At 39.3% G+C, this 26,684-nt stretch overlaps 1 protein-coding gene across 2 annotated transcripts in view; it reads right to left on the bottom strand.

Moving 5' to 3' along the window:
* Positions 1–11,487: 11,487 nt before the first annotated feature.
* Positions 11,488–26,684, bottom strand: part of NFATC3 (nuclear factor of activated T cells 3) — a 143,457-nt gene continuing 128,260 nt past the window's right edge. The window contains exons 10-11 of one of the 2 annotated variants that reach the window (XM_034788356.1): positions 22,507–22,608; positions 11,488–13,010 (exon numbers count right to left, since the gene is read on the bottom strand). In XM_034788356.1, the coding sequence (XP_034644247.1) occupies positions 12,889–13,010; positions 22,507–22,608 (224 nt within the window). In that variant the 3' untranslated portion in view covers positions 11,488–12,888. The remainder of the gene's footprint in view (positions 13,011–22,506; positions 22,609–26,684) is intronic. The other variant, XM_034788357.1, reaches the window with a different exon arrangement.

Below are 26,684 nucleotides of genomic sequence, written 5' to 3'. Positions count from 1 at the left end.
CCGAAGCACTTGGTGCATTCAGTAAATTAAATAACATATTTGTAAAGCTCAACACCCACAGACTTCTTAAGAACCGAAAGAGGGGCTCAAATTCATTGAATAAATTGTTCACCCCTCTCTAGCTATTACATGCCTCTCATTACACCAAACTATCAATGAATTCTAGCTCACTTAGTAAAAGAGTAGAAAACCAGTGCTCTGTAGCAAGTTATAGCAAAGTCTTCTGCTTTTTGCATAATGAAAATAAGCCTGCTCTGATGCAATACCCGCAGCATTTTCTATCTAAAAATATAAAATGAGAAAAGATTTAAAAGCAGTTGATTCATTTAGAGAGAATCTCCATAGCACTCATGTCATAGTTTAGCCATTGTGGCCAGTATGAATACCAACCCTTATTCACATTTTCTTTAGACATATTGTGAAGGAAGATTAATGGACACGTTCATTGATCAATTCAGGAAAGACTTGCAGGGAATTTACAACACTAGGAGCAATCTACAATCTTCATGTTAGTGGGAGAATGCCCAGATATCCAAGCTACCCTGATCCTAAATTTTTCAGGTTAGTTCAAGCTGGAGTTGATCATGTCCAATGTGGCACATTATATTACACTCAGGAATGCAGCCATGACATTTCATACCATAGAAATGCCATAAATGATGTTCTAGATTGGATTAAGTTCTGCAATCTGGCAAATTCAGCACTCAACCAACTTTACTCTTGGTATCTGTACATCTGTTGGTCTCATGGTCAGTGTGCTAGGAAATTTAGCTCAGGGACATAAAAAGATGAATTTGTTCACTGGTAGTTGAGAGCTGCCAGGCTTTGTAGTTAGATATTTGGGGAGGGGGTGGGGTGCAGAGGGAAAGTTGGTTGGTTTTTAAATGTAATGTACTTCATTAGTTTCTACATTCATTAGGTACAGTGTCCTTCTCAGCAGCCTTCTGGAAACTCCCGTTCCTTGCCTTTTTGAGTTATTCAGAGCCTGTTACAAGAAAGGCCCTTCCAAGTTAATCATCTCTCACCCAACTGACCTAGAATCTTGAACTCTAGAAATATTTCTCACCTCTTCCCACTACTCTTTCCAGGTGAGGTCCAGCTTCTAGTATCACATCATATTAATCCCACAGAAGACTCTGTTTGGCGTTGCTAGTGCTGCTCCCCCCCCCCCCCTTTTTGAGTTGCACATATTTCACTGCTTTCCTTTGAAAACTAGGTCCCTTTCTGTAATATTTGATCAACAAGTGGCAAGGCACAGAGCGGTTTCCTTCTCGTGTGATTAAAAGCAAAGTTGGTAGGAAGGAGTAGGAGTGAGAGGGGGAGGATAAAAATGTATTAGTACAATTAGAAACAAAACCGAAGGCTGGTTAACAAAGCAGCTAGGGTGTGTATAAAACTGGTGATTAGGCAAGTGATAGGAACCTACTGCAATGAGAGTATTGCTTGCTGGAATCCACCTTTCAATGTAAGGGGCAGGAGTCTTCTCAAAACAAAAGTCCCCACAGCCACGCAAGACTTGGTCTTTAAAGCATCACGAACTTCCATCCTTGCTCTGCTGGGAGCCAGTCTTCAGCATATATCGATCCCAAGGCATCCTTTTGCCCTATTCCTCTTCATCTGAACTACGGCTATAGGCCACCCCTTTTCTGTTCATTTCCAGCCTCTGCCCCACTTTACATCCCTTAATTGGTTTTTCATTATCAAATCGAGGTTCTTCACTGATACCAGGTCCATGGTTAATTTACTAAGTGCCTACAGCACCTGAATGTCTTTGCATGACATTTGTGTTCAGAAGGTACATAATTTTTTTGATTTAATTAAGTTATTTGCTTTATAATAAATGAGAATTTAAATCACTACTCTTCAAGGGAAATTAAATTGGGTCTAAAAGCTGCCCCTTAGGGTAGAAGCCTTAATGCCAGAATTTACTTTCTTTGTGTCTTCAAACTAATCCTCCAGACCTGGAAACTCCTCAGCCCTCTCAAGCTGTGCAGGGATAGCTATTTTTGAGGGTCTGCTGGGATCTACTGTTGCTGGGGAAGGGTACATGCATTCACGAATGTGCTTTCTATTTTCTTGTAAAAGTAACTTTCAAAGAAGCTGGAAAGGCATTTAGTCAGCTCGTTTTGTTAGGGTTTTTTGCGCCAGAGCATGCTGTTACCTTGCATTTACCCCAGTTTTTAGGATCTTTACATCTTAGTTATTTTCTCCCACCCCCCGCTTTACTATCCACCTTTTCAAGAGTTTCATGGCTGTGAGAACACGCACTGAGGCTCTGAGCCCTGGGGCCCTATAACCAAATCTTTCAAATGTTTTCATGTTGGAAAGTCCCAATTCCGCTCTCATATCTAGTGGGGTGTAGCTCATGCGTAACGCCATTGAAGTCAGTGCAGTTACACCAGAGCAAGACCGGTGTGAGGAGACCGAGGCCCAAAGTATTGCTTCTTTGACTTGTCAGTGCATCTTTAGACGTGCCTAGCTTTTAAATTATTTCTTAGGCTTTTTTCTACACTTGTTATGCTGTCTTTAATTAGACACATGCAGGTTAAATGCTAGAAAGGGAAGAGAAGGGACACGGCCCAGAACCAAATATAGTGAGCCAAAGAATGAAAATGCTTGGTACGCAACTAGATTTACCCTTCATCTTCCCTCCTTTTTATAATCCCGATTTTTAAAAGTCAGAGGAGAGGTTTCATAGAGGTTAAGGCCAGAAGAAACCATCAGCTCATCTAGGCTGACCTCTTGTATATCCCAGAGCATTAGATTTCACCCTGATAGATCAAAACATTTCAGTCCTCAGGAAACTAAACTGTGTCATAGGCAGCAAACAGAAGAGACCAGAGTGCCACCACTGCCAGAAGCAGAGAACTGAGTAAGTGAGATGATCCCAGCAGGCAAACAATGCCCTACAGCGGAAGGCAATCCCTCCCGTCCCCCTCCGACCCCCAACTCCCTGCCAATCTGAATTTGAGTGAAATTCCTCCCTTACTCCCAGCTCTTGTGCTCAGTTAGACCCTGAGCATGTGAGTAAGACACTCCAGCCAGGTATCTACAGAGGATTCTCTACCACCTCAGGGAACTGGTCCACCTTTTTCAGTGTCTTATCTCCAGCTCTGGCCAATCTCTGATGCTTCAGAGGAAGTCCCCACTCCCATTTAGCCAGTTTGTTGTGTATCTGTGGGTAGAGGAGGGATGCTTCCTGATGTTTTCAGGTGACTAGATGAAGCCCTGAAACATGACATTTGATTTTAGTTTAGTTATGTTTAATGCAGAGCTGCAAATCTTTCAAATGCTTTCATGTTGGAAAGTCCCAATTCTGAGCATTCCGAGGTGAGTTATTAAGTATACTTTCTCTCCTATAAGTAAAGCTGTATACATGTCTCTGGTAGAAGTAGAATAGGGTGACCAGATGTCCCGATTTTTTATAGGGACAGTCCCAATATTTGGGGCTTTTTCTTATATAGGCTCCTATTGCCCCCCCCCCCATCCCGATTTTTCACACTTGCTGTCTGGTCACCCTAAAGCAGAATGATGGAAATGAATGCATGTGGTACACTGCCTCATCTTTGCATATTACAGGCAAGGGACATAAAACTTTTCTAAGTGTTTGACACCTTCATTTAGAGAGTGATTTTACTTAAGATTTTTTTTCCTATTCCTGTTCCCATCAATAGTAGGGAGTATTGACTACAAATATCTTGTTGTCCCAGACCTTTCCAGCAGATGTCGCTACTGTGACAGTGTTTCCAAACAATAGCTAAAGATAGTAAATGTAAAAATGAACAAGTAAGCATCACAAGCTCTCCTATACAGCCAGAATCTGCTGAAAGAGCAGGAGGAAATCTTCACTGCAACTCTGCTGTGTAAAAGTTTAGCTCTATTGCTGTTTGGTAGGGATTAACTAAGGCTACAGTATTTTTGTTACATCATTCTTTGCAACAGAAATGAGTTGGGTAAGCACTGTCGGAAATTAATAACCAGTACCTCCTTCAAGGACAATCCTAGAATAGCTAGTGCTATAGTCTCCCTGCATTGTTCTTGCACTTAATGCCTAAAATAGGAAATAGAATGGGGAAAAAGCTAAATTATACAAATCAGCTAACTGAAAGGTGGATATGAAGCTCATAGCATCTCTGTATGTGAGTTTACACAGGAAATTATCTTTTAAGATAGTCACATTTGCTTGACTAAAACTATTATGAATTTGTATTTTAAACTGAAATATTTTAGAAATTGCCAGTTCTTAGCCATCACACCTTTGTAACCTTTCATATGGGAGTGCACTAGGAGCATGTAAAAGTTTCCCATCTCTTCTTAACAGATGAAAATTCATGCAATACAAAGTTAAAAGGGGTTGTGGTGTCAAACCACTGACAAAGGGTGGAAAGTGGGTTATGAATCAGACAACAGGGTTCAATGCTAAATTCAATCAGCGAAGTCACCATCAGGTACCTGTTGGAGTCTCAAGTACTCTTCAGTTTACCCCTAGCAAGAAATTCTTCTCATCACTGCTTTCTGCTACACTCTGCTAGAAAGCCTGAGTGTTAATTTGTGTAATCCAGCACTTCATCACATAGTTAACATTTTAATATCCTTGTACTAGGAGCTCTCCAAATGTGGTCCATTCCCTGAAGAGCTAAATATAAAGATGAGAGCTTGAGCCAAGAGCTACAACATACAAAGTAATCAGGATAAGGACTGGAGAACAAGTATGTGCCTTAAAAAGTATTATACAGTGAGAGGAAGATAGGAGAGATGGGCTTTGAATCAGGAGCAGAGAGGCTGGCAAGGGAGGGAGTGAGTAGCCAGTAAGGTGAGAGGAATGAATGTCCACATTAAAAATGATTAAAGCAGAGTCAGTGGTGCCCATGGCAGTGGGAAGGGTCCCCTGCTCAGTTCAGTGCACAAGCAACGAGTAACTTTTTTTTTTTTTTTTGAGCCAGTTCAGGGAGAGAAGGAAGTGTCCACTTAGTGCCCCATGGCATGCTGTTTTTCTCCCTCCGCTGAGGAGCCCAGGCCTGGTGCTCTCGGAGAGGGTGCCACATCATAAGTGTGCCATTGCTGTTGTCCTGGTATAGAAGGGCCTCCCTTTTGCTATCATTGCTCCAGATCTTGGGTCATAGAAAAAAACCAAACTTCTGGTAAAGGGACTTTCCTCAGCAGAGTTGCCACCGCTGTCTAGTTATGTGGAAGGACAAAATGATCCTTTCACAGCAATGCCATTTTCAGGATGCCTGAAATAAAATTTGGGTCTAACTACCCCACAGGACATGGAACAGATGTGAAAATAGGTGTACGTGTTAGCTTAAGTCCTCAAGGTTTTCCCCTGGCTGGAGTATGTATTCTCTAACCCCTTAATGAATCAGTCTTCAGCTGTCTTAAATCATAGCTGTATGCAATGGTGCTGTGGTGTCCCAGGATATTAGAGACAAAGTGGGACCAATTTCTGGTGGTGAGGAGAGAGATGTTTCCACAGAGCTCTTCTTTTAGTAACTTGAAGAAGAGCTGTGTGCAAGTCTGAAAGCTTGATCCAATAAAAGATATTACCTCACCCACCTTGTCTCCTATCCTGTCAGTCTCCACTTCTTTTCTCGAAGTAACTACAAAGCATTGATCGATATTACTGTACACTAATTACATACCTGATAATTATAGTAGGGAAAAGGTGGAGTAGTGTTCAAACATCAAGCACTATATTTAGTAAATCTCCTATATAAGTACATCACTGGCACAGTGGCCAGCATTTCTGGTCTATAAATAGGGACTATCAGTAAAGATAAACAGGTCACACTCTGAATAGGTGATTATTAAATTGATCAATGCTCTCACAGTGCCATGGGATTGAGATCCTTGCCTGCCCCACCTGGACAGGTGCACCATTGCCAAACAAAGACTATAGATCAGGGGTCGGCAACCTACAGCATGCATGCCAAACATGACACGCAAGCCAATTTTGAGTGGCACACTGCCAAGGTCCTGAGCCCCACTCAGCCCCCCCCCCCCCACTGCTCCCCCCTGCAGGGGTAGGAGGCAGAAGCTTGGTCCTGCAGCAGCCAAGCTTTCCCTCCTCCCCGGCTTCTTCCCCCAGCATGGTACTTTCCTGCCCCTCCTCCTCTCTCTGCACCGATCAGCTGATTGCCCTTGCAAGGGGGAGGGGGATGAGTGGCAGTGTGCTCCCTGCTCCATAGAGGAGGCAGAGAAGAGGTAGGGACCGGGCATATCCCTTCCAGCCCCCTGCCCTGAGCACCCCAGCCCTCTGCCCTGACCCTCCCACACACACCCCCAGCCTTCTGCCCTGCATCTCCACCCACCCCCGCTCCTCCGCCCTGATCCCTGAACTCCCCCCACCCCCATCCCCCCCAGGCTGGGGTCCCAGCTGCTGGTCCCGCTGCCAGCCTAGGTGAACAGAACACCAGGTTGGCAGCGTAAAAATCAGCATTTTAATTTAATTTTAAATGAAGCTTCTTAAAGATTTTGAAAACCTTGTTTACTTTACATACAATAATAGTTTAGTTATAATAGAGAGAGACTTTCTAAAAAACGTTAATGTATTACCAGCATGCGAAACAATGAAGACTCGGCACACCACTTCTGAAAGGTTGCCTACTGCAGCTATAGATCTAGCCTAAATTTGGAATTTGTTTAACTGAGATCATATGTGAAATTATATTAAACCCGTATCTCCTAGGCAGCTAGAAAACAGAATTCATAACTAATCTTTTTGTAGCTCATTAAGTTGCTTGGAAGAGATCAGTCTTTTCAAAATCAGTAGCCTTACTGAGGTTCTGACTTATGCTACACTGATTTCTTGGAAAGTGAAGGACAAGTTGATTAGTTCTTGGATTGATGCACAAAATCACTGCATTATTTAAGCTCTCCATTAGGACTGTATCTGAACCCTGTGCACAGTAGGGAAAGCATCTTACCTCTACAATGGGGAAAGGAATCACAAGCACCAGTTCCAAGGACTACAACAGGGGTAGGGGTGATTGGATCTGTAATAACAGAGCTCCAGGAGCCTAAATCCACAGTGCAAGCAGTGCAGATGGACTACAGAAGCTTGGAAAAATAATCACATATTGGTTGATTAGTCACTTTTTTCAAGTGAAGTAAATTTCACTCACTAACTTGAATTCCTTAAAATTCCTAAAAATCTGAATGTCTGACAGTATTAATGTGCAGGTTGGGACATCTTGTAGAAATACCATTGAGCTCACGACATTACTACTTTTAGTTTTTATACTGCATTTGTCACCACAGTAACACAAGCACCTCTGCAGTATAATGAAACTGGGTATACAACAGGGCTAGTGCAGTGTCTGTCATTTAGATACAGACTTCCACAAGGTCTAGGAATATTTTAACTGTGGTTCTCAAACTGTCATCTTTGGAACACTTCCATGCTGTCCATGGAACTGCTTCTCGCCCCTTGTTGAAGCAACTGTTAGTGTTTACACAATGTAGGCTGATTTTAGCCTAGTCCTGGGCTCTTCAGGTTTTCAGATGCTCTACTATTGCCCCACCCACCCTCTGTCAATCACCTCTTTGCATCCTGCATGGCAACATTTGGCTTCTCTTTGGTATAAATTCAGGAGTAATCAGATTTCTGGATGAAACCAAAATCAGAGGAATCAAACATGTATGAGGACTGAAGTCTGCAGTTAGTGACTGCAATAGATCAGTGAGGGCAGCAAGCACTGAGCAGGTTCAGTACTGATAAACAATGTTGTACAAGGGTGAGGGGAAATATAAAGCAAATGTGAAAAAACAATTCAGCTCACTTTAATATGCTGGATGTATGTTCAGTTGGCATTCTTAGTCCTATTCTAATATCCTTACATGCAACCAAGTGTTTTTTTTGTGGCTGTGGAATCAGGAGTTGAGAGAGTGGAGGGGGGAGGAAGAGAGGCACAAAAGCTAGAACTGATGCATGAAATTGAATATTCACCACCTTTTGATAAAATACTGAAGAAAGCGTCTAGCCTCTAATGACAGCAAATAAGGCTGTAATTTTATGAATGAAGATTACTGTTTACCATGGAGGAAAAAAATATACAATAGTGACTAGTATTTAAATGTAAATGGGTGAGCTTGATACTCAAGCGCTTAAGTAATTAGTAGCAGTTTGTGTACTCTCCCATTATGCTTTACCAAGGCTAATTCATTCTGAACTGCAAGAGTATTGTCATTTCAGTCCAGGGCTAGTTTGTACCAAAATATGCAGCCATTTGCGGATATTAACAAGCATCATACATTTGGTACCCCAAATAGCAGCGCAACACAGCTGTTCAGCAGTGTAAGACTAGTGGATTAAACACAATTTTACTTTACTCCTACATAGGTGATGTATTTCAATAAACAGTGACACATTATGTATTTTCTTATTTATTTCAACACTATGATTTAAGAGAGCCTAAAATACAAGTTCTTCCCTTTGTATTTCTCAAATAGCACTGCAATCATAACTTACAAAATGTTTAAAATACAAAATGTACATGAAATTACAATACAAGGCTCTGTAAACATCTAGAACTTAATCTTTAGTCAATGTTTATTGTCCCATATTTTTAAATATAAAACTTTAATTTGAACAATTTCCAAACCTCAAGGAATGACATCCACTATGTGTATCAAAAATAGAGTTTCAAAGCTTTGTTTGCATCAGAACAAAATTGTCATTTTTCTCTTTGGTTTACAAAGGATGGCAGTTCCACTGATATATTTGTAAGATTTAATAGAGGAAGTCTGATTGCCAGGTTTGTGGTTAAATTCAGAAACTTAAGTTACTTTTTCATGGCCCACATCTAATGTGCCAAATACTTCTCAATCTTTATTCTCAACATTGATCCTCCATAGAAGACAAACTACTGTTAAGGCTTTCCTTAATGTTTAAAATCTAAACATAAGTATGGAAAGCAGGGACTGAGGAAGGGCAAGAAAGTGGATGCCAACAAATTATCAAGTCACAAGGTATTGTTGTAAAATTAAATTTGCATAGTCCAATGAAGATTGTGTGCTTTTAACAGTCTTTACAGTACCACACAAGCCAAAATAAAATTAAGACCCTTGTACTGAAGCTTTTACAAGGCAAATACAAAAACTGTTTTAGTATCCAAAAGCTATATTTATTTAAATAGGAAAGCATTTCTAGGTCTACAGGCAACAAGGTATTTAAAGGCATCAGAAGATTTAGTGCATAGCAACTCTGGATTGTATGGGCTCGCATATTTTAGGTACAGTATGAATTCCAGCTACTCATTCAAAGGACTTGCAAGGAAAAGAGGCTGTACCAGTCGTTAGGAGCACAAAACCCACACAAGTATGAAAAGCTCAAAATTAGAGTCCTCCTACACACATTGATTAATTCAACAGACCCGGTACATGAAATGAAAACTGGAACACACCTTGCACCAGCACACAACCTAAAGACAGTGACACAGCTTACAGTGATTTAAAGAGTGTTATAAAAACGTAACTAGCTGTATTTCTGAACACTTCAGTGTTTTAGCATGTTTACAGTTAATGTGAGTAGGGATAGTAACTAAAGAAGCACCTGAGGGACAATTACAATTCTTTTCAAATGATAGAACTGCCAAAATAACTATTTTGAGAGACACTTACACTAATGTACAGTACATTAACTGAAAGAATGCTTAGCTTCCCAGAATACATAGTTTGTCAGAAATGAATCTATCTGTACAGTGGCCTTACCATAAACTGATTTGAAAAATAATACCTAAAATTTACCACCATGGTAGTCCCAGATGTTTTTTAAAATGCATGTTTGCTTAGAAGGAAGTTACATTTGAAAAGTTGGTGGAAATGGATGTCTTTTTCTAAAGCTCCATGATCCAAATACAAAGATATAGTTTATATCCTTTAACAGTATTGCTAGAACATTACATCTAAACATGTAGCGCACATTGGTATTTCATATGCAAGAGGTTCTATGTAAATGTCCCCCTGCTACTCAGCCAATACATGTGCCACCACAACATCGATATTTACTATAGTGGGTTTTTATTCCTAATGACCTCAATAATGGAGTCCATTTAAGACTTTGTGTTACTGTAACTTAAGAACATATATAGACAAAACAGCTTCATGTCTCCAAAACAAGGGCATGCCCTGTACATATATTGATTGCAATGAAAATACCCTCAAATATCTGAACTAATTCAATGTTATCATCCCCTTATAATCGAAGTTGAATGTATTTGCTTTTCATTGTAACCAGAATTAATAATGGTTATTTCAACAGAAGAACAGAAATATGGACTAAAAACAATTTCAAGTATGAAAGTGTAGTTCTGATCTTATTTTGCTATATATGAATCTCTCTCATTTTTTGGATACCCTGTATGTTCCACATCAGACAGGTCTGTAAACTACAACCTCTTGGGAAATACTTAACATGGCCTAAATAAGCAGTTTCAGATCCTCTGCCAGGTTTTTAATCAGAGGCCTGATGTTTTAAAAGCCATGTTGTGTAAACATTACTATCTGATGAAGTGGGTAAGAAAATGCATCATTTCATACAAATTTTAAGGGATTAATACCACAGTCATTGTCTCATACACTATTTTCCTCTGACATAAATTCTGCTTTATAAATTTACCATTAACTATGGGCAAATTACTAGGGCAACCATATGTCTGGATTTCCTCGGACATGCCCGGCTTTTCGGTCTATAAATAGCCGTCCAGGGGGGATTTTTAAAAATCTAAAAATGTCCGGGATTTCCCCCCAGTCGGCTATTTATAGACAGAAAAGCAACGGCCAAGTGCCGCTGGGCACCCAAAACCCCTTCCCGGCTCCCCCCATCCCCCGCAGCCTTACCACACTGTCCAGCCCCGCAGCTGTCTTCCCCCATCTCCCCTCCCCTGAACGCTCCGCCCCCTGCTCCTCCCCCTCCCCTGCTTCCTGCGACTCAAATCTTCGCGGGAAGTCTGAAAAGAAGCAGGGGCAGGTGGGAGGCAGCAGCAGGTAAACTGGGGCGGGCAGGCAGCGCGAGGAGGAGAGCTCCGGGGAGGCGCGGCCCTGGCCGAGCAGCGCCCAGCAGCCCCAGGGTGGCGGCCCCGGTTCTGGCCGAGCACTCCCAGCCCGGTCCGGCTCAGGCCCCAGCAGCGCCAGTCCTGGTTCTGACTGAGCGCGCCGGCCCAGCCCCGGCCAAGCACCTCCAGCCGGAGTGCAGCCCGATTCCTGGGCTCTTTAAAGCTGGCCCTGGTCAGGGGACGGGGGAGGGGATGGAGGGGGGGTAGGTTGGATGGGTTGGGAGTTTGGGGGGGGGCTGTCGGGGGGCAGGGGTGTGGAGAGGGGTTGGGATGGGGAGCAGGGGGGGTTAGATGGGTCTGGGGTTCTGAGGGGGCTGTCAGGGAGGCAGGGGTGGGGAGAGGGATTGAGGCAGGCAGGTAACAGAGGGGGTTGGATGGGTCAGGAGTTCTGGGGGTCCTGTCAGGGGGCAGTTGGATAGGGCATGGGAGTCTCTGGGGACAGGGGTGTGGATAAGAGTCGGGGCAGTCAGGGGACAGGTAGGGTCACAGGGGGTTCTCAGGAGGGGGCAGTCAGGGGAAAAGAAGCAGGGCAGCTTAGATAAGGGGTTGGATCCTAGGGGGCAATTAGTGGCGGGGGTCCCAGGAGGGGGCAGTCAGGGGACAAGGAGCGGGGGTGGGAGGGAGTGGATGGGGGCAGGGCTAGAGCAGGGTTCCTCCCCCCCCAGTGTCCTCTTTTTTGCATGTGGAAATATGGTAACCCTACAAATTACGCAAATGTATTTCCTTTAAAGCACTCACTCACAGTAAGTTTCTTTTTAGCAGATAAATGTTCATAGTTCAAATTTAAGAAACTGCAATGTCAAAGAGGCAGGATTTAGGCAGATGAAGATATAGAATAGGGATGTAAGCAAATGATTTACTGCATGGAAAATATTAGAGCTACTGAAGATTGGTGTATTTCATAGTGATAACACACTTAAATCCTCTGCAAATATCAAAATTCCCCCTTATCTAACATGGCTTTGAAATTAAGGTTCTTTACATCAAAATCCTAGTTTTTCAAATTTGACTACAAATGTATAGTTTCTATGAAAAAGCTATTTTAGTAAGGAGCCTGTGCTAACAAAGTACAGGAAGATTATCCATATAGTTATAAAAGTTAAATTTTGGAATGTCATTTCTATCCCAACACTTCCATGATGGAATGGTCTCTTTGCAGCCTATCAAATAACATTTTCAGTTTATAAAGAAGTGCAGATCTACATTTGGCTTGGCTTCCTATGAATCAAAGAAAGAAAACACTAAAGTATTTTTATACACAATGGCTTCCAAGGCATTGGCTTAAGATGACAAGTTTGTTTTTTTGCCTCTGGAAGATTTCATTATAAAAAGTTATCTTTCAAACAATATAAGCTTAAAGGCTGTTCAGAATGACCAAAGGTGTACAAAACTGTCAATTACAATTCTACTACTTCTTCTAAGGGAAAGCAGCACACTGAAGATGTGTATTAAATTTTTCTCCACATTCAGTACTGTGAATATTATTAGAAGAGCAAAACTAACATCTCCACACATTTTAAGCACTTACAATATATAAAAGTATTCTATTTAAATGTAAAACAGCAAAGCTCATTTGTAATTTTTAAACGGTTAAAATATCTTGTCTTGCTTCTTGGTGTCCATTTACTCAGTCATTTTTTACAGCACTCGAGAAACTAGAATTAGAAATACTCTGTCTACAGCAAATGTAACCCACTAAAAGGGCTATGCAAGGATCCATTGTTCCAGTTTATAAAAGGCCACAAGAGTTGGAAGCACAGTGAGTGTAAAAGAAGGGGATGAAGAAGAAATATTCAGAGAAAACTTGAAAGATTTCATGGACGCTTAGCTGCTTTTAGACTCCATCCGATATTCCTGTCTCCAGAGATCCAGGGCATGTATTTGGAGATTGGCCAGCCACTGTTGCTCCATGTGACACTGAGATCTGTGACATATCTCTTCCTATGATTTCATTCACTAAAAAAATAGAAAGTATAAAAAGTTATACAATTATAACTGACAGCTACTGTAAATATACCAACCTAATGGCTGGGTGTTTTTTTTTTTTTTCCAGAAGTGCAATACTCATTAGTATATCCTTTTGAAAAATCTATCAACCCTATAAAATAAGATGCAGTCAGTAAGTAGCAGAAGGTGAAATAGAAAATGAACTTCAGTAACATTAACAAATGAAAATTAAAGCAGTGCTGGTGGCGCGACTACACTCGCTCCTCACAGCAGCGCTGTGAATCCGCGAGTGTAGCCAAGGCCTGAGGCCATTACCACTAAAAATTAGTCAGTTTAGGTTTTTCCTCTAAATTGCTTTCTAGGAGGGACTGGGCTGCTGGTCCATCAGGTAGCTCCTTCACTCACCTGATGCACTACTTTTGGCATCTCTCAGCTAGCAAGCGGCCTATCCTCACTAAGCAGTTTTCATCAGCAGGAGTCAGATTCCTACCCATAACCTAAAACCAGAACAAAGTAGGATTTCTGGATGTGATTGCAACTTGGAGCCTCATGGAAAAAAATTATAGGTAGGAAATGTCCCTTTCAACAATTTTTTCCCCCTAAAAGCATCGGGTATGCACTGATGCACTAGAGGGATGTGTGAACTTACTATACAAGTTCTATAGTTGTGACACACTTTCTTTTGTTGTATTTCTAATAAGAGACATTTTAAAGTATGTGAAAGGTAGAAAACTGCTGAATGTTTTTTATACAGATACCTGGGTAGAGCAACTGCTGTTTAATGATTAAACTAAACATTATCCAAGACAGGTTTCAGTCTTCACTAAGCAATTCAATTCGGCTTAAGCTGACAATGAATACTCCCATACTCGCACAGGAAAATGATAAAAGGCAAGAACACCATTTCACCTGTTGGTGAACACTTCTCACAAAGCGATCACTATCTGACCTCTCAGTCCTTATCTTCAAAGGAAACCTGAACAAGTTTCAAAAGATGAGCCTGGGAGCTTAAATTCGTAACTGCTAGACACTAAAAATCATGGGGTTTGTCTACACTACAAAATTAGGTAGACAAGTTATGTCAACCTACAACCACCACCGTAATTAAATCAGCTGTTTGTGTCCACTACCCTCCTCCTGACAGTGGTGCACATCCTCAGCAGGCACATTGCACCAACTCAAGTGGGACACTGACAGCCATGCAAGGCTCACAGCTGGCATCCCCCACCCCAGGCTGACAGCCCCAGCTATGAGCCAGGCACTGGGCTCAATTTCACAGCAGGGAGCCTACCAGCAATGAAACTGATATCCTCAGACTCTTCCCCTCCCCCCCCCGCCCCTCACCATCCCCCCCAGGGCTCTGGGCTGTCAGCCCTCATGCAGGGCTGACAATCAACAGGCGATGTAAGTAACGCAGTGTCTCTTCAGCCAATGCATCGCCCTAATTACATTGACCTGAACGCTACACCTCTTGTGGAGGTGGAGTTATTAGAACTATATAGTGGGCATCTTACATCCACGGGAACACCATTCTAGTGTAGACACTTGCTGCCTTACATTGACCTAACTCTGTAGTGTAGACTAGGGTATGGTCTTAATAAGGATGCTGAATTTATGGCTTATTACAACAATCTGTAACCCACTAATCTACCTTTTTGTCTAGGACTATAGGGGTGTTAACCAACCACTTTGACTGTGTGCTAATACCTATTCTAAACTATCTGTTCAATCTTGTATTTACCTGTGACACTCTGAGTACCTTTCCCAAACCTGGGGAAGAGCTCTGGGCAGCTCAAAAGTTTCTCTTTCTCCCCAACAGAAGCTGGTCCAATAAAAAAATCTCAGCTACCTTCTCTCTCTACTGTCATACTAGACACTTTAATTATTGCATCTGTTTACCATTTGAGTAAATTTTCTGTATTCTGTAATTTGTTTGCAAGATAGCTTATTAAGCTCAATAACTGAAAGTCTAGCATAACTAAGACTATTGGGGGAGAAAAGTTATTTTGTAAAGCAGATATTTGTGACCTGAAATTTGTTAGCAGGTCTTATATTAACCTAAAAAAATTATAATGGAAATCTGTTGTGGCTGAAAAGTCAAAAAAGGATGCATTGTGGCTGCCAAGATGAATTAATTTAGCTGAGCTACATTCTATAATTGTTATGAGATTCCTTTCCAGCATATGAAATGAGTTCTATAGGAAATTCATAATCTTAAATCAATTCTTTAAATATTTTAAGTAACTGACAGTATATATCTAACTCAGAGGTTGTGGATTACAAACAACGGTTAATCAATAGTATCTTACATGTATTTTGCTCCTGTATTCTGAGCTTGCACTTTATAAATCAGATATTTTGAAATGTGCTGCTTTGCAGATAAAGGTACTTTGTAAGGCATTTACATGTTCTCCTATAGGTAGCACAGTCTTTCAAGTCTCAATACCTGTTTCACAAAGGAGTAGTGGTAATGGTAGAAAGGCACCACCAACAACCTGTTACATCACAACATTAGCACCCAGCAATATCTTGCTGTCCTCCTGTATGCAGTTGAACAGGCCCTTATGTACAAATCAAACATTACAATTGCTCAGTGCTGCTAAATCTTGGAGCAATACAATAAAAATGAACACAACTAAGATCCTTTTATTCTTTGGAATTATTAGATTGTCACTGTCCAAGTTCTGATAGATGGTTTATTCTGTATTTGGCGACATAACTCAAACAAAAAGGTCTCTGCTGTTGATTGTACAGTTCATTCTGTTGGAAATAACATTTTACAGAGTGCCCTGAGACAAGAATATTCACTGAATGAATAGCAATAGTTGAATAGCATTACAGCTTTACTCATTCTTAAAATCACAATAGTTCTGTGTATGGTGTACAAGCTACTAAAGTACTGAACAATTTTTTACTGGCCTTTTTACTGAAGAAGTAGACAACTGTTAATGTTGAGGATTAATAAAATTATCAGGTTTCTTCAGTGAGAGTTTTAGTGGATTATTAAGAGAACACTTGACTGAAGTAAATAAAATAGATGGTGCAGTAGAATTATACAATATTTCTCCTTCTACCTTCTCCCCCCTGGTTATAAACAAGAAGATAATGAAATTAAAGAGGCAAAATATTAAGACATCAAAGGGAATATTGGTGCAGCACATAAAAAGGGTACAAGCACTTCCCTTTGCAGGAAGTAATACATTTTAATACTTTCAGATTTCAGGATGGTCCTGTATTATGTGTTTGTACAGTGTTTAGTACAATGACATCCAGAACTCAAGGCCTCTAAACTGTAATAAGAGTAATATTTTGATAAAACTCCACAGAAATATAGCATATCAATTTCCTAAGTAAACTAATTCTTTTGAACATCATGGCTTCAAGATAAGTAGATTTCAGGTTTTTGGAAGGTTGTGTTAATAAATTAGAAGCAAATTTAGAATTGCACCCCTTGGCTCAGTGCAGTTTATGCCAGCTATTCTGGAAAACTGCTGAATCCACAACCTAGGCCTCTGGTGAAGCAGAGCAGACAAGAAATTCAGTTCAAATTGTTATTGGTTACGTTAACTGTATTATAAAATGGACAGTTTCTGCAATTGTGTGCATTTTATACATACATATATATACACACACACACAGACACACACACACACACATGCTCCCCAAGTTACGTAAACCCTACGTACGCAAATCCGAGCTGACGGAAAAAGTTCCGTAAGCTAGAAATAGGAGGGTTTTTTTTGGGGGTGTGTAATGGTTGGAGATACGTTTCTGACTTAGGGCTGGTCTACACTTAGTCCGGACTTCGGACTAAGGTACGCAAATTCAGCTACGTTAACAACGTAGCTGAATTCGAAGTACCTTACTCCGGACTTACCGCGGTCCAGACGCGGCCGGAAGTCTCCCCCCGTCGACGTCGCGTACTCCTCTCGGCGAGCTGGAGTACCGGCGTCGATTGTGAGCACTTCCGGGATCGATCCGGGATCGATTTATCGCGTCTTAACCAGACGCGATAAATCGATCCCAGAACATCGATGGCGTGCCTCCGGACCAGCCGGTAAGTGAAGACTAGGCCTTACACACACACACTCCCCGACTTACACAAACGTTCCATTCCGGAACACCTTGCATAACTCAAATTGTGTGTGTGTGTGTGTGTGTGTGTGTGTGTGTGTGTGTATAAAATGCACACAATTGCAGAAACTGTCCGTTTTATAATACACACACACACACACACACACACACACACACAGAGTAACTGTGCACAAAAGTAACAGTTATTCATCTAATGTTTACACAAGACAAGGTTTTTATATGAAAGTTTACATGGATGTTTCAGAGATTCTGCATGTACCATACTCTCCAATATTCCTTTAATTAGCTTGCATTTGTTGGTTCTGTTAATTAAGATGTAATGTATATAAAAATGTAGGAGTTACTGACATTGCAAAAAACATTTCATTCCTATGGAGGAATGAAAATTACTCTAGCACTTTAATTCAATCCTACACAAAATAAAAGATATGCATTGCACTTTTCAGATTAAGGGCATAAATTAAAGATGAATGTGTCAGAAACACACACTATACAATATCATTGGTCTATTGATGAAATGCCAAAGCTTGCCCCTACAATTAGTGAAATATTTATTATCTTTTTTAAATAAACCCACAATATGAAACATTGTTAGTCTAGTTTTTTACTTACCAAAAATGGTTTCTCAGTTTTATTTTCATATTTTGCCTTAAAAACTTGAACCAATAAAGAGGTTTTTTTGTATTTGTTACTTCACATTAAAAAATTCATTTGCAGTTCGGGGCAACATGGTAACTGCAGCTTAGATTGCAACAGTCGTCATTCCTAGCCTCTCCATAATGCATCAAAGAAAATTTTAAATATAGAGTCTCATATTAATAAAATTTGGACACAAATGATTTAACAATACCTTGTTTAAAACCCTAGTGCAAATGACTTTAAATCATGCGGGTACATCTCAAAGCTGAATAAGCATAATTACTATTTATACTATTTGTTGCTGGGCATGGGAAAATGTATAACAAAATGTGAGTAACTCAATCTCACATGCTCTTCTCTCATTGCTTATGTGATTAATATTTACATGATACCAACTGACTTATGGTAACAATTTAATCAATATTTTTAAAAAACAGTATGAAGCTCATTTTGATCAGTCTGTTTTTGTTGTTAGTGGAAACAGGTGATACTCTATCATGAGACTGATGAAAATGACTTACTTGATATTTTTTGCTGCCCAAGTAGCAGTTTTTCATGAAGTTGGCAATTTAATGTAATTTCTAGTAAACAATTTTCTTAGAAATTCAATTGTAGATGAAAGTATTGCAATGGAGTTGAGGTGTAAATTTCATGGATTTAAAGGTGATCAATTGTTTATTACTCCATGTTTAACCCTAAAAACAAAAACAATTTTGGCACCTTATTTCAGAATGTGCTGAGCTCCTGAAACTCACAAATATATCTAGCACCTCTAAGGTCAGGCCCTTAATAATCTGAAGTAATGGAAGTAGTGTCTTGGGAGGAGAGGGAGGGGGAGGGGAAATCACTTTATCACATATGCTTACCAACACAGAAATTTTGAAGCTCTCTGCTTATGCCTTGCAAAAATTGGAGAATATAAAGCACAAACCTCTCATTTAAATACATAGTGTTATACTATAGTCTTGAAATAAGCTTCTAAAGATTTCAATGTAAACCCTTAGATAGTACTGTAAGTAAAGGCAGTAAAATCAAATGATAGCAATTGTGGTTGGTAGTACAAATAGATTTGAGAATTTTATCTTAACAAGTGAATTGCAATGATTTAGTCCTTTTAAAAAAAATTTTATCTTTGAAAACTTCTCAAACATGAAAACAGCGAGGAGTCTGGTGGCACCTTAAAGACTAACAGATTTATTTGGGCATAAGCTTTCATGGATAAAAAACTCACTTCTTCATCTGTTAGTCTTCATCTGAAGAAGTGGGTTTTTTACCCATGAAAGCTTATGCCCAAATAAATCTGTTAGTCTTTAAGGTGCCACTGGACTCCTCATTGTTTTTGTGGATACAGACTAACACGGCTACCCCTCTGATACTCAAATAACATGGTTTTTAGCAACTCAGTAGGCTATAAAGTAATAAACCGCAAAGTGATGAATCAATTCACTTCTGTTGGAAATTGCTTACTCCATGTTATGTCTTTAAAAACAATGTAGCATACAAGCCTGAGCTTGGATTGAAATGCATAAAGGCACTATGTATCATTTATATATATATATAATTTTCAAAAATCAGGTAATTTATGTATAGAAAATAAATAAGACTAATCTAGGTTTCATGGAACACTTTGGGTGGGGAAGGAAAAGAGAAAGGGGTCATCTTCATGCAGTAGTTCTTTGACTGCTCAAAGAGCTTTCAGCAAATGGAAAACCTAGAACTGTGAAATTCTCAGTAGGAAAATACGCAAACTTTAAAAATCCGTTCCAGAGAAATCAAGAGTTAGCTTCAGCTCAGAAAAATCTTATTTTCAGGAAGGCAACACTAAGGTCAAATGTTGATTTTTTTAATCAATCGTTTATGGCAAAACTCCTATTGTCAGTTTGCTTCACAAAGCCAAAAGAAGACTGGTAGTATGTGGATTTTTCTAACACGCCAACTCATTACACATTAAGTTTGAATGGTAAAGATTTTGCTGAGCACCACATTGAACATTCCTTTTTACCTACTTTGTAAATAATTATGTAGACTTAATTCATATTGCTGATGTTTCATGTTTGAAAGATTGTTAAAAAAACAGTGCTGAATAATCTCACTATAATTACAAAACACAATTTTAATGTTATAGTTGCTGAGTAAATTCATCTCTACAAGATGGATGGAGTGGGAGAACTGTCACGATTGCAGGTATATTAACAAGCTCTGAACTGGTCAACTAATCCAAGATAAGTTAGCAATTATTTGTTGTTAATCGAAATAACTATGTAGTTTCCAATAGGTTCCTTTGAGGCTATCTGCTAATTTCACTCAGTTTCCTATTTCTACTACCACCAGCACCACACATATTACACATTAATAGAAACCGTAGAAGGAAGCTGGCCTTTGTTCCCCCAAATTTGCAGTTGCGTATGTCAGTCACCCTGTACAATCTCCCCCACAAGAAGCACATGACATATGTAGGGAATGACTGTGTGGATGACCCTTTTTTAAATAAAAAAAATTGTGGTTACATCAGAACCGCCATCAGAACCATGTGGTAACGAACAGTCTGGTACTGGGGTTTAAGCGCACCAAAACACTCACAATATTTCAGAAATGTTAAGTGGGAGGGTTTTAGAACGTTTGTGGTGATGGCTGGATTGTTTGCACTGGCAGAATCAAGAAGGATTTGCTGAGACTACTCACGGAGTGCAATACAGTGCATTCTGCGCAGCAGAAGAATAGGTGTTAGGAAGCACATTCATCTCTAGATACAGAATGGACATATTTTTGACAAAATAAATAAAAGTATTCTTCAACTAACTGTACGGATTTCGATTATATACAGTAAAACTGACAATACTTCATCTTTTCCTTTAAAAAGCATCTTTGTCCTGAGCTCCCCACCAATGCTTTAAAAATACAAAACCAAAATACAATATAATAAATTAATCCTTTCTACTAAGCAGCAGCACATAATGCTAACACCCTCATATAGCGACCTGTATCTGGGTCCCCTTACCTCTCTTCAAAGGCCTGATGAAATAAATTGGTTTTACACCATGCCCTGAAAGTTGGCACATCCAAGCTATTTCTAATTATTAAATGGAAAGCATTCCTGAATCCCAGCAATATTACCGGGAATGCCCTGACTGGTGCCTCCTCTCTTATTTGAAGGGAATATAGCGTTAATATCTCCACTAACTGCAACTGTGGCAGTGTCTGAGGAGGCTATTACCACACCACCACCTTAAAATCTAGATGAAATCTCTCTGATAAACAGTGCAGGTCCAGAGCACGGGTGTTGTGTACTCTATAGTACACCTCACCTGCCAAATGCACAATCAGCAACCATTCCAGCTTTTGAATCATTTTAAGATTAAGCACTGGAACATATTCCACTAATCTAAGCTAAAAATGACAAGAGGCATTGTGTCCCCCTCTTACTCATCTCCTTGAAGACCAAATACGTTTTCTAAAAACAATCACCTTAACACAAATGCATGCTGCTTTCCCTTTGTGCTATTCTGAATCCTAGCTGCTTGCTTTACTGACAATTTTTAATATTGTTAACACTTGTGGTAGTAGATCTATGGAGGACTGTAGAAATGAAAATTAATTTTAGAATCCTATTTCACTTTCAGGTTTCTAAGGCATTAGTATAACTAAACAAAACTTTAAATGTTTAACTGAGTGTAGTTTCTCTCTTTAAATATTCATTGAACAACCTTATTGTCATGGTTAAGGTTAGGGTTATGTACTAGTTGAGTACTACTCTGTAGGTTTGTAACTAGACTAAAACAGAGCTCAGAAGCGGTTTTATTTTTTAGAGTGTTGTGTAATCCTAAATTAACAAACCTTTTTTACGTCTGAATTTCCAGTGATAGAATACAGTGATAGAATAAAAGCTGCTTTAGAAAACAAATTTGAGAATTTAAAAAAGTGTTTTTAATTAGAATTTTATGCATATACATATGTAGGAAAAATGGGAATAAGAAAGCACAAGCGAGATCAACCACCATGTGCCTATTTCCAGTATTAACAATACTGCCAACGTTTAACAAACAAAATCATAGTGTACAATTCTTATTTTATATATATATGAAGGGAGCAAGTTGATGGATTTTTAAGGCAATTGCAGAACCTTTCCCCCCAGTTACAGTACATCCAACTAGCCAAGAATTTATGAAGTGCCAATTTATCCTGATACCTTGGCTGGATCTCCAATTTATCTTCTTAAACCTTATTTATCTAAAATTCAACCTAATTTGAGATAAAGTAAATCAGAAGTTTTCTTATGTTTAAAAAAAGTTTGAGACTTAATATATCACAGTGAAAAGTCAGAGGCTATTCTGGCCTCTCTGACCTTGCTCTACTCAATAAATACAAAAAAACCTGTTCCCCTAGATTCTGCAGCACTCTAGTGGAAATTCTGCAGCAGTTTCAAATCCCATTTTTAAATTGAGTTGTTTTATTGAATTGTATGGTACCTCTAGTTCACACCTGGTTCACATATCAAGCTTTTCTTTGTAAGCCTAAAGAGTGGAAATAGATTTTTTTTTTTTTTTTTTTAAACTGTAGCTTAAATTCCAGAACAATATTCTGCAGCAAAGGGCGAATTCTACACAAAATCCCACATCTGTGAATCACAGAAAAAATACACATGTCCCTATTTATAGTAATACTTGGTTATTATATAGCATTTTTCATCTGTAGATATTAGAACTACCACATTTTTTCCCTTCCTTACTTTTGTGCTCCAATATAAAACATTGAAGCATTTAAGCAGACTCACCCTCTAGATTTTCCACACAGGAGTTGGACATGAATGCTGAATGTTGAATCCATTTCTCTGCTGAACCTGATGGCTGGTATTCCAGGTCAGAGATAAAATTGTCTGTGTCAGAGAAGAAGACAGACATAACTACTGACTGGCCTAAACCAAGAAGTCACAGTTCACTCAACTAGGAAGTGGATTTCACTGATTTTTTTTTGTAATAATACTGACTTGCCAGGTCAGATGAAGTACCCAGTTTCATTCAAGATAACAGTGTATTTTGAGGTGAATATCACTTTGTAAATTAACAAATATTTTATTAAAACAAGGTTGATTACCTAACAGGTAGCATCCCAAATTTACACTATGTAACTTCAGTTTTTTGCATCTTGTCCTTGTGAAAGTTTTCAGTTAAAATAATCATGTCCAAAGTCAAGTTTTCGTTTCTGTTTTAACCTCCTAATTTGCTTTTCGTGGTCTAGTTACACCAGCACAAACGACTAAATATTTCCTCCTCCCTGAAAAGTCCAGGCAAGAGGCAGCCAATAACTCAGAATAAAACAAAGAAATTAGGATTTCTCTTGACTTCAAAGGAGGATTAGATCCATTACAGTAAATAATTTATTTTACCCAATATTGATCAAACTATCTGAACAAACATCTCTTTGCTTTTTCCTGAACATATCCTCCCATCTTTGGTAATTTAGCCAGGCCACAGAGAGCAAAATTTAAGTACCAGGAAACTGACTCTGATCCTGGTACCACTAATACAGACTGACAACTACGGCATGAATAGCAGTTCCTAAGGAACAGTCAAGAGATGTGAATATCTGAGATGAAGCAGGGAACAGTCTTGAGGGATAGATTGAGCAAATGCTCAGTACCCAGTTTATCCTTCCAGAACAGAGCTCTTTAAGGGCTGAATATTGTATTAACCAACTCCAGCATGTTCATTTGGTAGTGTTTGCAAATGTACAAATAGTACTAACTTTTTTTTTTTTTTTTTTTTTAAGGTAGCTGTAAAATTCGTAAAGGGCGTGTGTGCGCGGTTTGATTCGGTTCAGACAGGTTATTTAGTTATCATGTATTTATACTGTGTTAGTGCCTACTGTGCTACTGGTTCAGATTCTTCAATACAGCATGTATCTGCCTTGCTATCATGATCTTCAGAAGTCTTGCTTAGGAATACTTCAGATGAATTATTATTGCCCTGGGTAACTCCTAACTTTGAGTTTGAAGAAGGAGCTCAGGCAGGTATTATTCTTGTTCAAATTAAAATATGCATGCAACTTTTAGGAGATAAAGATAGAGGACCACTAGTTCTTTTGAAACAACAGGTCTAGTTAGTGAAAGGAGAGAGTTCTCCCACCAAGTGGGTGGGTGCCACGACCAACAGGAAAGTAGATCTTTCCTTTGAAAAAAATCAAAGAATCCAGGAGGGAGTGGGATGCTAATCTGGGAACTAAAGGCAGAAAATCGCCTTGAGGAACCAAGAGACTAAAGGGAGCACCCCTACAGCGAAGCATGCTGGGGGCAGAGGCTCAAGCGTTCACTGGGGTAGGCAAGAGACCCTTATGAAAAGCCTCCTGAAGCAGAAGGTGAAAGCAATTTGATCTTTAAAAAGTAGAATTGGTGTTTTTATTTTGAAAAGAATACAAACACTATCCCAACCTTTGAAGTAGAGAGGTACACTGTTTGGGTCACCTTATGAATGAGATTTTTTCTCTTAATACCATCTGCCTGCCTACAATGCATGCGGATTCATCACCTGCAGAGCTCTAAACAACTTCTATGCATATAACAAAGGAGCACTGTTTACTGAAAAATGTGTTTCTCTGTTCCCCTGGCAATTAAGAAATTACTACCATGTTATCAATCTCAATGTTCACACTATCATTCTGAACACATCCTGAAGATAAGTCAACGCCAACTTGCCATCTCTCTGTTTCCATATATTCATATGTAGTCTTCTCTTCTCCATGAATACACTGCTTGGTTTGCCATTGATGCAGAGTGTGCACCAAACATTCATGTCCATTATGAAAATCTGCTGGAGATATGAAGGAGGACTGTCTGTGAAACTGAGATAATTTTGCTCTTACTGTGAGGCCAATTCTCTGTTTTAGGGAGCCTAACAAGTCCAAGAAGGAGTGGATTTAGCTTTGATAATTCTCTATTGTCCAAATTTTTCTGATCTTCCCTCTGATTTTGTGCAGCTATAATGTAGAAGTGGGTGGTTTCTGCAATAACAAAGAAACTTTCGTTTGATTAAACACTAATCCTAAGGACTTGACATGACCAAGATCTCTGCTATATTGTGCAGCCTCTGTGATCTTTCTTGAATGAGTCAATCATTCAGGTATGGAATAACACAAACCCTGTTTGGGGGTGACTATATCCAACACACCTTGGAAAAAGTGCTTAGAAACCAAGATAAAGAGGAGGAAACTGCCAGGTATCCAACATACTCTAGAGGAGCCTCTTATGTGACTGAGCAATATACAAAAACACAACCATAAGTTTTGTGGCTGAAGCTTGGTTCTAACAGCCATCAATCCAGGGGACAATTCAGAGTGTCTATATCCAGAATTTTGGCTACTTGATATCTGAAATCCAAAATGGGTCTTGCCTCTCCGTTCTTTTTTATGATGAAAGAATAGTTGGAATTTCTGACCTAATGTGTGCAAGGTAGTTCCAATGTTCAGGTGATAGTGAATATTTTTTGTTATGCCTTTTTTCCCCCCTCATTTTTAGAAGAGTAGGGGATCTTGGAATCAAACACTTGAAAGAGACTAGCTGGAAAAATTGTATGGTAAACAATACCAGAAATGTTGTATGAGGTAATTCAGGCCCACTGGGAAATAAAATAGATCATCTCCCCAAAAACCACCACTCACAGGAATAAGCAGGGATATAAAAATAACTTCACCTCAATCTAGCAGGACACTCTCAAACTGGATTAAGATAATCCAGAACAAGGCATTTTTAATCTGGAATAAGTATCCATACATGGACCTATTCAGAAATCATCATGATCCCAGAATAGTTATTCCTGAATAACTCCAAGGGTAGACAACCCCTGAGAAAACAGTGGGAGAAGTGTGTCTGTTTTGGATTTGTTTCTTAACAACTCAGTTGGGCCAAGATTTTCACATGTGATTAGTACCTAATTTAGGTACCTAAACGGGGATAGGTGATCAGCACTTTCTAAAAAGTCAGGCACAAAAAAATGAGGTACTGTACTCAAAATCACCACTGACAATCTTGACTTGGGACTGCGTGAATCCTACAAAAAATTCTTCAGACAGCATTTGCTCAAATTAAAAAATGCTTCAGCTGTAGCTGTTTCCACCTCTAGCATTTGCTTTGCATGAACATTTGAATGATTTATTTACTTGTATTAAAACTTGCTGAAAACAGAATCTTAAGTTTTCATTCTTTAGTATACACACAAGTAGTTTTTTTTTTTTAAATGGAATATGAAACTTGACAAAACCTCAGAACTCTAGCACAGAACCTACTAAATGGTTTAGACAATCTGACAGTAAACTTGGCAACTAGGATTATGCACACATACATACAATTAAATTAATTTATCACAAAGTAACAGACAGAAAATAAACCTTAGCCCCTAGTTTAAAAATATTTTCTTTAACAATGAAGCCTTAGCCAGGGCCTGGGCAGCCCAGAAAGGAAAAGGTTTAAGATTTGTAAAACGCTTATACTTCTTAAGTATTAATTCTGCCTGAGAATTCCAGAGGGGTAATCTGAAGGTCATCTTTGAGTATAGAAAATTCCTCATATTTCAGAAGAGAGAGACAGAAGCAATATCATGTGACTTTTTTTGACCAAATCACAACCAATCAACACAGCCTGATTTTAGACTAATGCATCATACTGTGCATTATAAATCCATAGAGGTAAGAGTTAACAATTCATAAAGTATATACTAATGATGAATAAATAGGGAAGTTGGGATCTGCTCACAGACGTTCCACCAATAGAAAGGAGGCTACACTGAGTTAGGTGTTCAGTGATAACACTCTTTTAAACTAGTTTTATATACAATTGTGATTATGAGGTGTTAATGTGTCCTGGCAGAGCTATCACTGATAGCAATGAGCTCTCAGGCATTTTACTGTACTATGTATTGCTCATCACATGATACATATTTTATATTTATAAGGGCTTTCCTG

The sequence above is a fragment of the Trachemys scripta genome, chromosome 13, assembly GCF_013100865.1.
Source record: "Trachemys scripta elegans isolate TJP31775 chromosome 13, CAS_Tse_1.0, whole genome shotgun sequence".
NCBI classification, from domain to species: Eukaryota; Metazoa; Chordata; order Testudines; family Emydidae; genus Trachemys; species Trachemys scripta.
The sequence above is the reverse complement of the archived record's forward strand: the minus strand, read 5'-3'. Positions and strand labels throughout refer to the sequence as shown.